The sequence below is a fragment of the Haliotis rubra genome, unplaced genomic scaffold (genome assembly GCF_003918875.1).
Source record: "Haliotis rubra isolate DU_JTF1 unplaced genomic scaffold, ASM391887v1 Scf66, whole genome shotgun sequence".
Lineage (NCBI taxonomy): Eukaryota > Metazoa > Mollusca > Gastropoda > Lepetellida > Haliotidae > Haliotis > Haliotis rubra.
The window spans coordinates 686,708-702,168 of NW_025767368.1; the positions used below are offsets into that span (position 1 = coordinate 686,708).

At 43.3% G+C, this 15,461-nt stretch overlaps 1 protein-coding gene across 1 annotated transcript; it reads right to left on the reverse strand.

Moving 5' to 3' along the window:
- Positions 1–6,579: 6,579 nt before the first annotated feature.
- LOC124257395 (17-beta-hydroxysteroid dehydrogenase 13-like) lies at positions 6,580–13,674 on the reverse strand. Its single transcript, XM_046691441.1, has 6 exons — positions 13,329–13,674; positions 11,867–12,106; positions 9,568–9,674; positions 8,482–8,619; positions 7,783–7,899; positions 6,580–7,018 (listed from the first exon to the last, which is right to left on the reverse strand). The coding sequence occupies exons 1-6, from the start codon at positions 13,539–13,541 to the stop codon at positions 6,934–6,936; spliced, it is 900 nt and encodes a 299-aa protein (XP_046547397.1). The 5' UTR covers positions 13,542–13,674; the 3' UTR covers positions 6,580–6,933.
- Positions 13,675–15,461: the final 1,787 nt, after the last annotated feature.

A 15,461-nucleotide genomic window follows, 5' to 3' on the forward strand; every position in this document is an offset into this window, starting at 1 on the left:
CTTTATGTCTGTTTTCTGTCGTTGGATACATCTAGATATCAGGTGTAATACATTCCTGGTTACTATGGTGACTGTTTCTGTAATACCTCGCATATAATGCAGGGTTACTGCCTAGTGAGATATTCCTGTGGCACGTCTATTTAACTGTGTGACGCCTCTTTTTCAGAATCAATAATATATATACGTTAGTTAATGAGCAATGTTTAAAACTGAAGTGACACTGAGTCCGGTGTGTTGTCATGTTGCTGCCGTTATTTACCCATCTGGGATGCATCTATATTTTCTTATGAAAGAAATATAACAGGAAGGACACATACTGCACATAATAATTAACAAAAGGGGTATCTTCATCGGTCAATGTGTTGTTCCGTATACGTAGCTTCTATCTCGAGTAACGGTTTTGCTGAAATTATCCTTCCTATTCCTCTCCAAGGTATCATAAGATACTAAACTGACGAACAAAAGAAAGTACACACCCGGTGCGTTTGGATTACTTTCCAAAGAGCGAGGTAAATGTTTTGAAAAGAGTTTTTACAGTGATATATGAGCCACACTCATTCCTAATATATTGCCAAAACACCCCAAATATCGTGCCCAATTGCGAAGTTGCCAGTCAAAATCACAACACTTTTCAAATAATCCCAAAACACCAGGTGTGTACTTTCTTTTGTACGTCAGTTTATGTATTACAATACCTTAGATTAAAGGAACGGGTGTAGTGTACATTACACAGACATATGGAATATCAATGCATGAAGGCTGAAGCAAAATAAGGCAATGATATAACATTGTATGTGGTGGTGGTGTTGGTGTATCATGATGTATTGGTTGATATGGTAATGAATGGTTTTGAATTAAGTGATGTCAGTACTGGGGAAGATTGATTTGGAAAAAGACATCTGGATCTGGAAGTGGTTGCTCGTCACGCCGAAGACCCGGGTTCGATTCCCCACATGGGTACAATGTGTGAAGCCCATTTCTGGTGTCCCTCGTTGTGTATTGCTCACACGCGAGTGAGATTTTATTTATCATCAAAAATCACTCTTCATTAGTTTTCAATAACAAAATGTACATTTCTGAACACGGTACTGCCATTAGACTTGCAGTGCAGCGATGTCATCGCATTGTCACGTCATCAAGTTTACGACGTCATAGCATTGTGAGCCATGTAATTGATGACGTCAGGGCATTGTACAGATTTGTTTGATCTCACACAAGCTATATCTCACGTGGAACACAGTTATAGATGATAACAGCGCTTAAAAAACATACTCACTCACTCAAATACAAATGCAAGAAACTTACAGTTTGCCGAGAATTGTACATTCGTTGCTTGGTGAACCGAGAGTAGACATGCATTAATTTATCTCATACTAGAAGTTGACTGTGACACTAGAGACAAATAGCCTGTCATAGCACTGTTACTCTACCCTCGTAAAACTTCACACGGAAAATCAAAACAAAATAATGATAGTTTGTTAAGTAACTTTTCTATTTTGGAGACAAACGTTATGAAACTTTTTTCCAGAGTTAGTCTGATGTTTTCATTACATTATGCGTTGAACAGAATGTTTGATCATGAACCGATTTGGAGTTAGATTATGATTTATCGGTATCATTTTGACCCAAATTTTGTGGATTACTGCAGTTTCTAAAAAATGAAGAGTCTCTTGCTACGTTTTATCATAATTAAGATATTTGTCATAAATAAGATATTATCATGATAAAGATATCATCGTTAAGATATTTATCATTATTAAGCTATTCCTCATTATTAAAATATGTATCATTATTAAAATATGTATCATTATAAGATATGTGCCATGATTTAGATATTTATTATTATTAAGACATTTAAAACAGCTTTTTTCTGTAAACTATGTACATTCCACATGCAAGATGTTACTCAACTGGAAAAGGTTCTCAAAGATAGCACCGGTACAACATGGAAGTACACCCCATGACCTTAGAGAATGCTTTGACCAATGTTTCCGCAATTATAGTCTGTTTGCAGTGAAAACGTACCGATGAATTTCACTTTAAACAAAAAAGTAAATCGAATAAAGTGAAATTAAGATTGCGAATCCTCATAATTTTACCTCATAATTTGTATAAAGTGAAATTCATCGGTACGTTTTCACTGCAAACAGACTATAGTCTCGGCACATATATTTCTGGTTTGCTCTGGTCTTGGCTCATGGTCGGGTCAGCGAGGTCAGGAATGTATAAGAGGCTAACCCTCTGACAGAGATGATACGCATGCCTCACTGTTCTATAACTGTCGCGGCCACCTCTCGGTTTTCTTGTATGAATAGAGGGTGTTGAGTGAGTGAGTAAGTATGCTTTCACACCTGCTTTAGGAATGTTCTAGTCGCATTACGGCGGTGACAACGCCCGTGACGAAAGAACAGTTTACTCCTACATTAACCTGCCGTCCCTGTGACGAGCCAACGGTTTTACATCTACATTCCTGTGACGAGCCAACGGTTTTACATCTACATTCCTGTGACGAGCCAACAGTTTTACATCTACATTAACCCGCCGTCCCTGTGACGAGCCAACAGTTTTACATCTACATTCCTGTGACGAGCCAACAGTTTTACATCTACATTAACCCGCCGTCCCTGTGACGAGCCAACAGTTTTACATCTACATTCCTGTGACGAGCCAACAGTTTTACATCTATATTAACCCGCCGTCCCTGTGACGAGCCAACAGTTTTACATCTACATTCCTGTGAGGAACCAACAGTTTTACATCTACATTAACCCGCCGTCCCTGTGACGAGCCAACAGTTTTACATCTATATTAACCCGTCTACCTTGTGACGAGACAACAGTTTTACATCTACACTAACCCGCCGTCCCCGTGACGTGCCAACAGTTTTACATCTACCTTAACCCGCCTACCCTGTGAGGAATCAACAGTTTTACATCTACCTTAACCCGCCTACCCTGTGACGAGCCAACAGTTTTACATCTACCTTAACCCGCCGTCCCTGTGACGAGCCAACAGTTTTACATCTACCTTAACCCGCCGTCCCTGTGAGGAACCAACAGTTTTACATCTACCTTAACCTGCCGTCCCTGTGACGAGCCAACAGTTTTACATCTACCTTAACCCGCCGTCCCTGTGACGAGCCAACAGTTTTACATCTACCTTAACCCGCCGTCCCTGTGACGAGCCAACAGTTTTACATCTACCTTAACCTGCCGTCCCTGTGAGGAATCAACAGTTTTACATCTACCTTAACCCGCCGTTCCTGTGAGGAACCAACAGTTTTATATCTACCTTAACCCGCCGTTCCTGTGAGGAACCAACAGTTTTACATCTACCTTAACCGGCCGTTCCTGTGAGGAACCAACAGTTTTACATCTACCTTAACCCGCCGTTCCTGTGAGGAACCAACAGTTTTACATCTACCTTAACCTGCCATCCCTGTGACGAGCCAACAGTTTTACATCTACCTTAACCTGCCGTCCCTGTGACGAGCCAACAGTTTTATATCTACCTTAACCCGCCGTCCCTGTGAGGAATCAACAGTTTTACATCTACCTTAACCCACCGTCCCTGTGACGAGCGAACAGTTATACATCTACATTAACCTGCCTACCCTGTGAGGAATCAACAGTTTTACATCTACCTTAACCTGCCGTCCCTGTGACGAGCCAACAGTTTTACATCTACCTTAACCCGCCTACCCTGTGACGAGCCAACAGTTTTACATCTACCTTAACCCACCTACCCTGTGAGGAATCAACAGTTTTACATCTACCTTAACCCACCTACCCTGTGAGGAACCGACAGTTTTACATCTACCTTAACCCGCCTACTCTGTGAGGAACCAACAGTTTTACATCTACCTTAACCCGCCGTCCCTGTGACGAGCCAACAGTTTTACATCTACCTTAACCCGCCGTCCCTGTGAGGAACCAACAGTTTTACATCTACCTTAACCCGCCGTCCCTGTGAGGAGCCAACAGTTTTACATCTACCTTAACCCGCCGTCCCTGTGAGGAACCAACAGTTTTACATCTACCTTAACCCGCCGTCCCTGTGAGGAACCAACAGTTTTACATCTACCTTAACCCGCCTACCCTGTGAGGAACCAACAGTTTTACATCTACCTTAACCCGCCGTCCTTGTGACGAGCCAACAGTTTTACATCTACCTTAACCCGCCGTCCCAGTAAGGAACCAACAGTTTAAGACTACGAATCATGTCGTTGCAATGCCAGGGTGTGTCACCCTGATTCCTTAAGTATAACAAACCCAGGTGATCCAGTTACCGTGCACCTTTTCATAATTGTGAGGTGAATGAACTGTATCTTGCAGCATTCACACTGTGAACGTTTAAGGAAGTATGCCGCACAACCTGTTCACGACCTACTCAGTGTTGACCCGGTAGAGGCTCCAGTTAAATCACTGTTCATCTGCTCGTTGCGGATAGGATTTTTACAGATAATGATTAACATCGTAGATGCTGCCGTAGAGGGTATGTCATTTTTGTCACCCGACCTTCTAAAGGTTGACAATAACAGGAAAAACCAACGCATCTCGTACGCATACGTGTCGAGACCATTCATGACATTCACGAGATAATTCTCGCTTCTCGTGTATCTATATATAACTCCTATATCGCGAGAAATATTTGAACGTTTCCCAAATTACACTCGTGTATCTACCTGTGGGGTACACTAACGGCTTATCAAAGCTGATTATTTTTGTTCCTTATTTGGACAAGCCACGAGAGCGTGTGTGTGACGTCACCGTGGTTGGGACAGAGGTCATACCCAAGGTCGAACGATGGTCACCCAACAGTCTGAGATCAGTGAGCCAGTCGGCGATAAGCTTCGTCGCACCACTGAAACACCCCACAGTACGAGAACTGTAGTCTGTCTCACAGTCCCTGAACCACATTTTTTCCCTACTGCCAAGCCCTCTCTGCAGTGCTAAAGCCTTAAATAAAGCAAGTCTAGATTTCCTCAGGTTCTGCATCTCTGGTCTCCCTGGGGCTCCTTTTCAATTTAAATGGGCTTGTTTGTTACTATCAAAATTATATATATTCAGAGACTAAGCATTAATCTACGAGAACTGTTACTACAGCGAATTCAGGCGCATGGAATACAACATATTCATGGTAACAAGTGAATTTATGAAATATCTAAATTTTAATATTTGACTTTTCATGCTACGTATGTCACGTGTCGCTGTACACAAACGCGGGGTTGAACGATCACAACGATGAATCTATTGTGATGCGTATGACATTATCGAATTCTCACAATTGGAGTGTTTTCAATAAAATTACAGAAGTCAGGCAGCCACCACTTTAACTTAGTTCACTCACAAGCACATGCACACACACATGTTCATTATCAAAGCGCAGCTGGGGCGTTGGGACAGCCTAGTGGTTAAAGCGTTGGCTCGTCACGCCGAAGACCCGGGTTCGAATCCCCACATGGGTACAATGTGTGAAGCCCATTTCTGGTGTCCCCCGCCGTGATGTTGCTGGAATATTGCTAAAAGCGGCGTAAAACCAAACTCAGTCAGTCAGTCAAGGCGCAGCTGGGATTCGAACCTACAATAGCTGGATTATCACACAACCAAGGGACACATATCTGCGACCACATAGAATTCACCCCATCTTAAAGGCGAAGTAGAGTTCAGAAACATCACTCACTCACTCATTTAGGGTTTGTTGTGCAACGCTGCACTCAGCAAATTCCCAGCTGTATTGCAGCGGTCTAAATAATCGAGTCTGGACCAGACAATCCATTGATCAACAACATATTACACAATTGGGATACGATGACATGTGCATGATGTGTCAATTAAGTCGGCGAGCCTGACCACCCGATCCCGTTAGTCGGTCACTCATTCAGGGGATAAAGCAAGGGCTGGCCGTCCCGTCAGTATAGTCAAGCAAGGTATCCATGTTAGAACAGCGACATATGGTATCACGATGGGCTGGCACTTTATAGCCGGCATCAGTACGGACAAACACGGGCAGCCACACCCACAATCAGTTGACGGCTTGCAGAGAAAACCAGCCTCGTTAAACCTACAACGACCTGAGTTACCTTAGGGTTTCGGTGCGATATAACTGGAATATTGTTTAACCTGTTACCTCTTCCCAAGATAACTGAACAGCCTGTGGCAGCCTGATGAGAGGTTTAATGATATACAAGAAAAGTAACAACTTCCGATAGCAAGAAGGTGAACAGGTTTGTCGGTACAGGGAGATTGAGCACTCAGAATCATAGTCGTTTGGTTATCCCCAGTTATCTCCCTTTATATTCGTATCATGTTCTGGTTGACACACACCAGGCTGTTCAAAATCCTGGGACTACGGGACATAGTTGATGTACAGTACCCAGTTCTTGTCCTCCTGGATTCCTCTGCAGAATACATGCCCGCTCTCGAAGCTTAAAATTGTCTTCATTTGAAGATTCTTGGACAGTGATTCTGGGGCCCTGCATCTAATGTCTGTATTACCTTAGGTGTTCTCGAGGAAAATAGAGCCTCAGTGCCTTAGACTTGTGTCCCGGGTAGGGTTTCCGGGATAAAGATATCGACATGCTTGTAACAGCTGGTTTATTAATATAGGGTGTTCACAATAAGTAACTTGGTGTGGGCCGCCCTGATACAGGTGTGCTAATGCTGACTGCGCTGTAAAATAATATTCAGTCTCTCCTCACAGCGACTGGCCATCAATGACATCATATCTCACCTATCTTAGACCGATTTTCCAGGTAAAGTCTGACTTTGAACACATTACAAGAAATGATTTTAAATTCAGAAACAAATTACTGAAAATAATTTGATTCGATATAATTGGTACTTGGAGGTTAAATCAATCTGAAGGTGAGTCCACTAATTAACCTGCTGTTTGCTACAGCCAAGCACTGGTCACTGGTCAAGATCCATCAGCTTAGTCTTGTTTGACGTCGTATTGGGGATCGATTCCGATTTGAGAGAACTGTTTCAGCAGCGGCTTCAGCGTCTCCGGCATCAGCCTACAACAACGCAGCAGCAGGCATCATGAACGTGTACACGAAGATAACTAGACATGGCACGTGTCAATAAATTTGTTAAACACGTCATAGGCAACATGCATCTCGTATGAAGATGAAAAATTGCAGATCTCAGATACAACATACACGTCACAGACAGATGACATCACACATATCAGTTGACAATATGCACGTCACAGACAGATGACATCACTCATATCAGTTGACAATATACACGTCACAGACAGATGGCATCACTCATATCTGTTGACAATATGCACGTCACAGACAGATGGCATCACTCATATCAGTTGACAATATGCACGTCACAGACAGATGGCATCACTCATATCTGTTGCCAATATGTACGTCACAGACAGATGGCATCACTCATATGTTGCCCATATACACGTCACAGATAGATGGCAACACGAAATAGGGAGACAATATACACGTCACAAATAGATCATGAAGCATGAATGAATACACCCATCACAGACTGTATCTTTTGATGCATTCAACCCTCTTATGTTCTGAGTGGATTTGTCTTTCAGTATTGCAACGGTTTGCCTGGTGTGCAGGCAATGTGTTGACAACTCCAATAGTGGTATATTTCATACGTAGGTGTAGATCACAAACATTAAAATCATCGAAACTTCCCTATTAAAAGTTTAAAACTATTTATAGAAATCTAGTTTATCTATTTCTAGTGTATTTATTCTTCCTTTAGAAGAGATTTGTCTGCCTTCGCCTGAATCAATACTCACGCGCCTAGCCTGACCAGAACACCGAGTCTCCTCGGCACATACACGACGTTCTCCCCTCTCAGCATCCCGTCAATAGTACCAAGGGCAGTTTCCTTAGGGGTCAAGATGGGGTTGAACCTGGAGGAGGGACGTATTAAGTCAACAGGGTTTTGGGTAGGTAAGGGAATGGCTTAGTGGGACATGGATGGTTCAGCGATGCTTGAGGGTATCGTCCCTTGAATCCATTAAATCCTAATTCACAAATTGGTACGTTAAAACCAGATACAAATTCGCGGTTGTAAAAGAGCTGTTCCCTACTATAAGCGATACGCAGTTGTCAATATTAAACAAAAACACTCACTCGTGGCGACCTGCTCTATTATATTTTAAGCCGTGGTCTTTTAAACTCACAAAATCATCACACATCCAATAACACCAATAATCGAGTTTTTTCTGCTCATTTTTCGCATCTCTAAAAGCGCTGTAGTTCTAATTCAACGGAGCCACTGTGGAACTGCATTTTGTCAAGGTATATTTTACGTTCGCTTCTATTCTGACAAACTTAAGTTTATAGCAAGGGTGAATTCGAACTCACGACAACCGGATCCGGACTTACTAATCCTCAACTCCCCAAAGTCAACTGTGGTGATATAATCCATTACGGCATAACAAATCTCTCGAGAAAGTTTTGTATGTGAATCAGTCTGGGATGACACGCACCTGTCCTTCGGGTATTTACATAGTCCTGTGTCCACGAAGCTGGGACAGACCACGGTGGTCTGCACCCCCGGCTTCCCCAGTCGGTCAATCTCCTCCCTCAGGGCCTCTGTGAAGCCGAATACAGCATACTTGGACGAGCTGGAATGAAGGGTCCTAACTCTACTTAGTATACAATGCAAGTGGTGGATAAACATATTCTGATCAAAAAGGGGGAGGGCGTATGCTTGCGTTTTAACACCTACACGTGATTTTGATCTATGAACACTGCATACTTGTCTGCAGACACACATTCGGGCAACATAATTATTAGGACACAACAAACGAAGATAACTTTAAGATCAACAGATCTACATGACAGTATAGGAGTGAGGTGACATATATGAAATCAAAACATCTGCTTCAAATCGTTAAAGTTGAGTTGGGCTGGGTTGGGTTTTACGTCACATCGGCATTATTCCAGCCATATAGTGACGAGATCAAGTCTGAATTTATACACATTTTAAGTACAAATGAGATTTATTTTTAAGCTATATTCATTACATTTTATTTGAAAAACAGCAAATGTCATAGCACCAAATTCAAACGCAAGCAAGTCGTTATTCACATTACACACCTACACTTTATGATAAAGGTCAACTTCTCAGGTAGTTAACAATGAGATGACCGCTCACGCGGGAAAACAGATCTTTCACAAATCGTTAAAGTCAGCAGATATAAATATATTGTTTTCAACTTTGTTCATAACTACACATATATGTTTTGAACTAAATGAATGAGCCAAATAAGAAAAAGTAAATGCAAATATGGCCAAACTTAGCATGTTTCAGGAATCATTATTTTGTGAAGACAACAATATTTTGCGGCAATGTTAATAGAAAAATCATCTTTTTTCACTCATTTGTGCTGTGCAGTAGTATTTTATCATGTCAGCAGAGTAATTTGTAAGTGTAAGGAAAAAATATATCGTTTAAAAGTGGCTGAAGTTTTAAAAAAGTGCAAAATGTTTGGATTTCAGTTAGCCAAATACGGGCTCTTATCCCATCTCGACTTGTAAACGTGGATATTACTTGAAGTTACTGCCCAGACCTGTAGTCAACGAGGAACGCTGTTCCTGACTTGGCGGTGCCGGAGGAGATGTTGACGATGATGCCACTGTCAGCCTCCAGCATGGCTGGCAGGAACTCGCGAACTGTCTGCCAACATACACGTCTTTATGGAATTCTCACTCGATGGAAAAACGAATTCGAAAGATTTAAACAGGCAAAATCGAAATACACTGACGGACAACAGAAAGTATACACTTCTATTTGGAGATTGCTAGACAGGATGTGATCGACAGGTTAGTCGATGGCGATGTGTTATACATGTATTATAATTGTGTTTTAGACCTATTAGGTTTGCAGTGTTCTAACTGCTGTTTTCAGACAGGTAACTTTTCGACAACGTTGGTATACTTTCTTTCGCCCGTCACCTTATTTTGGCTGTTCTAGCACTGATACGGCGAAGTAATGAGATGAGGTGACGATTTAAGGTCACGTTCCAGACTGTTGCACGTATATAGTGGTGTGCATGTACATGCATGTGTGGCTGTTTGTACTAACGCCCAGTTAATAGTGTCAGCCCACTGAGACACCTTGCCGCAGTTAGCAGTGATATATCACCCTGATATGAGTATGCTGACCTTCAAGTTATTGTTCTATCCCCTTTATTCCGAGCACCAGGCGAGGTAACAAGAACCTTAACGTCTGATACGGGGATCGAACCACTGACCCGGAAAGAAGCACTATCCACAAGGCCAGGTGTTCGATACGGAAAATTTCGATTAGTCCGTGAGATTTTTTGTGTCACATTTTGTCATCATGGGATGAAATATTTCGAATGTTCCTGTAGAAGTTCAGCATAAAAGCGCAGGCACGGACTGATCGATCGAGACGAACTGTATAATAGTATTATATAATGATATAACATATAATAGGTACACCTATGAGATGGCTCCCTGTGATCTCTATTGATCACCGGATAATACTGTACCCATTTAAGACATGAACTTTATCATGGTTGTCATGGTCCTTGTCCAATTGACCGCCTCCGTGGTGTAGTGGTTAGAGCGTCCGCCCGGAGTGCGGAAGGTCGCGGGTTCGATCCCCGACCGCGTCATACCAAAAGACGTTAAAATATGGTACTTGTTGGTCCCTGCCTGGCGCTCGGCATTAATGGGTACAACAAGGACTGGTCGGCTGTGAGAACTCCCAATTGTGAGACTCCCAGTTATGAGACAGTGGAGTAGGTAATTAACAAAGAAAACACACCATACTCCCCCTGTATTCCTGATTTGCTATGTAACTGCATCTTGTGGAAGTCTTAATGAAACTTTATAAGATAAATTGATTAACATACTCAGGTAAATGTCTTTAAAAATTAAACACTTTGTGTAGGTAACTTCGTGATCATTTGAAAGAGAAATTAATTTACCTACTCAGATTTACATCCGTCTCCGAAACTACAAGATATAGTTTAAGAAATAACTCTAAAATAATAGGAATTTACAGTCGAACTGACTCTTATGCCAAACCTTTTTACCCGACACTACCCGTTATAACCTGGATACCATTTGGAACGGAAACAAAGAATTTACTCCTTGTGTAAACCAGAAAATAGCTGAATCCGTCCACGATTATATCATCAAGACAATTATATCATTTTCTCAGGAAAATACCTAAATTAACTCAACAACCTTCTCATGATTGATTTATATTCCTACAATAGCTTGTTAGACACACACAACTGTAACTCTCTAATTATGACTACTTAGAGAATAGTTGTATTTGATGCAATCTGTATATATTTATATGTACTTACAAATTAATTAAATATATTTAAACCAAAATGACTTTCAAACTTCACAATAGTCAATAAAAATGTGTTATCATAATTACATTTTCTTCTGAATAAATAAAATATTTAATGAACTATTTCTTCTGTGTAAATAGAATCTTTGATAATCTATTTCATTAATCTACTCATCAATGACTCCTGTGGGTACTCTTCAACAACTGGGCTGATCCCACTTTCGTTGTAGGGATGTGGAAACACCACTTATGTGCACTGAACCATTAATTAATGTGTCTCACAACTGGGAGTTCTCACAAATGGGAGGACACCGGTCGGCTCGGAGTCAGTATAATGTGTCCGAGTGGGGTATTCATGCTTCACTGCGGCATGGTATCTCAGTGGGCTAGCACTATAAAACCAGCTTCAGTCTGGGCTAGTACAAGCAGCCGCACATACACATACACACGCATGCACGTCGTCATATGAGCGAAATATTCTCAAGCACGACGTTAAACCCAATTCCACCACCACCACCATCTTGTCCAATTCTTACCCAGAAATGAGCTAAGGTGTTCACTTCAAATGTGCGACGGATATGCTTCTCCTGCATGTCGAGAACCGGCCCACCGTACAGGATGCCGGCGTTGTTGACCAAGATGTCCACGTTGCCCACCTCCCTCCGCACACGGTCGGCAGTGTTGTGTACGTCGTCGGTGGAGGTGACGTCACAGATGTAGGTGTGGACTGTGGCACCAATATGACGGACTTCATCAGCCGTTCCTTCATTGTTCTCCTGTAAGTAAATGCATTATACTGTTCACTGGTCGGTCGAGATCTACAATTAACACGTGTCGCCCATAGCTACTATTAATTGCATGTTTTTTTGTATGTGGTATCTTGAGTGTGTCATGGTCTGTTTGGTCGGACATTGCATATTTTACAGAATATCTTTATGTGACACCATAATGAAAAGGGGCGGTGGGGTAACCGAGTGGTTAAAGCGTTGGCTCGTCACGCTACAGACCCGGGTTCGATTCCCCACATGGGTACAATATGTTAAACCCATTTCTGGTGTCCCCCCGCCGTGATATTGCTGGAATATTGCTAAAAGCGGCGTAAAACCATACTCACTCACTCACTCCCCATAATGAAAATATATATATTCTTCTCCTTCACTCTGTGTTACCACGAAACCTGGACAAAACTCTTCCATATCCAACCCAAGTGTTGTATTACGTACATTCACATCGTCTATGACTTCTTTATTGATGACGTCTAAACAAGTTAGCAATTCTATATGGCATACGTGAGGTCTCCCTATGTTCGTGGATACTATTATGAAACGGGTGGATTTAGGAAGTTGGATAATGCGTTGCAACAGGAACCCGGTTCGATGTGTAAATGTCTTATGTCCGTTGTCTGGATATTGCTGGACCAAGCGGCGTAATACACATCGCTCACAACCAATCGCTCACTTGACAATTGTAGGCGTCCAAACTGTTACTGTTTCAGTCTGGACCGATTACGTGGACAACCAATATGGCTGTCTAGTTGACGTGACGTCTAACGTAAAAACACGTCTCCAAAGCGATTATGTTGTATTTGGATGAACCAAACAAAGATTGGCAATACCTGTTTGTGTCAGTGTTATTTAGGGCTAAACAAAGGCGTTTTAATGGAAATCTGATACCTAAACAATCACTGTATGGTGTTCACATTGAAAAAAAACCGTGTATCAGGATCATTCTCCCAACAAACACGCAAATATCTAAGTATCAACATATCAAATTGTAAATCCCTGCCTTAAAACCGAGGTGAAGTCTTGAAGATCATGCTTCTTTAAAGTTCAAAGTCAATTAATAATGAATTGAACTTTCTGTGAAGCACAGTTACTCTTCCCCGTACTACTGCCTGTCCCTCGACGCAAGGGTAATCCATTGCCTATGCTTAAGAAACTTTATCATTCCTAAGCGTGATATGCGTGATATAATATACTATATCTCCCGTGATTTTACCTTGTTGATATCCCACAGTATGAGCGACGCTCCGAGGCGGGCAAACTCCAGTGACAGTTCCCGGCCAATGCCGTGTCCAGCACCGGTAATTAGCACTTTCTTTCCGCGGACATCTTGTCTAGGATGCGGGACAACCACGTGGTACAGAGATTCCAGATAGCAGAATATTACTTTCAGCCACAAGGAAAAAACTTCAGCCAGTGAAACTTTCATTCTGATGGCGAGCACCGTTGTTTGCCGGGTTCAAAGGTGTAGCGGTTGTTGATTTATCTCCGCCTCTGACGCCGCTACTGCAACTGACGCAGGAAGGTATCTACATGTACGTGTATTGTCTACCTGAGTTTATCAAGCTGTCTGGAGTGTTCAAGCTGAGTCGACAGTTATTGAATGGTGCTCTGATTGACTTAAACACATGCTTACGAAATATCTGTTCTGGTTGCACATACACACACGGGTCATGCTATTGAACCTAATGTAACTTACAGGAAACGACCCTCCTTAAATATCAGGTCGGGAACAAATATAATTAATACAATCAATACCATATATCATGGTGGTTCTTGTTAATTTAAACAATTCAATTATGTTTTAATTAAAGCAATATGCTGCATAAGTTAAAATCGCACACCGGAGCGGCTGGCAATATGCATCCTGGGTTAGGAGGTTAGGGCGTGTGTCAGCTGGAAGGGAACAGAGTGTCACAGTCAGGCAGAGGACCGGCTAGAGCAGGGTGTCCAAACGTTTGAAAAGCGAATGTGATATGTAACATATCGCCATAGGCATGTTGCGACGGTGTTGGGCATGGGACATGGGCCAGGAGGTAGTAGTGGACGATACGTGGCTAGAGAGGATGGTGTACGATACGTGGCGAGGGAGGATGGTATTCGACACGTGGCTAGGGAGGATGGTGTACGATACGTGGCGAGACAGCACAGTATACGACACGTGGCTAGGGAGGATGGTGTACGACACGTGGCGAGAGAGCACAGTATACGACACGTGGCTAGGGAGGATGGTGTACGATACGTGGCGAGAGAGGACGGTATCCGACGGCTAGGGAGGATGGTGTACGATACGTGGCTAGAGAGGACGGTATACGACACGTGGCTAGGAGGATGGTGTACGATATTTGCGAGAGGAGGTGCACGACACGTGGCTAGGGAGGACGGTATTCGACACGTGGCTAGGGAGGATGACGGTGTACGATACGATACGTGGCTAGGGAGGATGGTGTACACGACACGAGGCTGGCTGAGGATGGTGTACGATACGTGGCGAGATACAGCACGGTATACGACACGTGGCTAGGGAGGATGGTGTACGATACGTGGCGAGAGGGACGGTATCCGACACGTAGCTAGGGAGGATGGTGTACGAAACGTGGCGAGAGAGGACAGTATAAGACACGTGGCTAGGGAGGATGGTGTACGATACGTGGCGAGAGAGGACGGTATACGACACGTGGGTACTAGGAGGATGGTGTACGATACGTGGCTAGGGAGGACGGTATACGACACGAGGAGGTAGTAGTGTACGACACGTGGCTAGGAAGAGGGACGGTAGATATACGTCACGAGAGGTAGTAGTGTACGACACGTGGTTAGGAGGACGCTATACGTACGAGGAGGTCGTAGTGTAGGACACGTGGTTAGGGAGGACGGTATACGACACGTGGTTAGTAGTGTAGGACGTGGCTAGGGAGGACGGTATGCGACACGAGGAGGTGTACGTAGTGTGCACTGACACGACACGTGGGCTAGGGGAGGACGGTATACGATACGACACGAGGATGGTGTACGATACGTGGCGAGACAGCACGGTACGACACGTGGCTAGGGAGGATGGTGTATACGACGGTACGACACGAGGTAGGTGGTGTACGACACGTGGCGAGGGAGGACGGTATACGACACGTGGGTAGGAGGATGGTGTACGGTAGGAGGACAGTACGACACGACACGTGGCTAGGGAGGATACGGTACGACACGTGGCTAGGGAGGACGGTATACGACACGAGGAGGTAGTAGTGTACGACACGTGGCTAGGACTGACGGACGGTATACGTACGAAGAGGTAGTGTACGACACGTGGTTAGGGTACGGTAGTAGGGATGACGTGTAGGTGTACGACACG

Bases quoted from the DNA above. Each gene is read 5' to 3' on its own strand.
- LOC124257395 (XM_046691441.1), bottom strand. From the start codon at position 13,541: ATGAAAGTTTCACTGGCTGAAGTTTTTTCCTTGTGGCTGAAAGTAATA. The intron at 12,107-13,328 runs GTAAAATCACGG...ATTTACTTACAG, and splicing joins TACTGTGGGATATCAACAAG to GAGAACAATGAAGGAACGGC. The intron at 7,019-7,782 runs GTGAGTATTGAT...GCGTTGTTGTAG, and splicing joins GTTCTGGTCAGGCTAGGCGC to GCTGATGCCGGAGACGCTGA.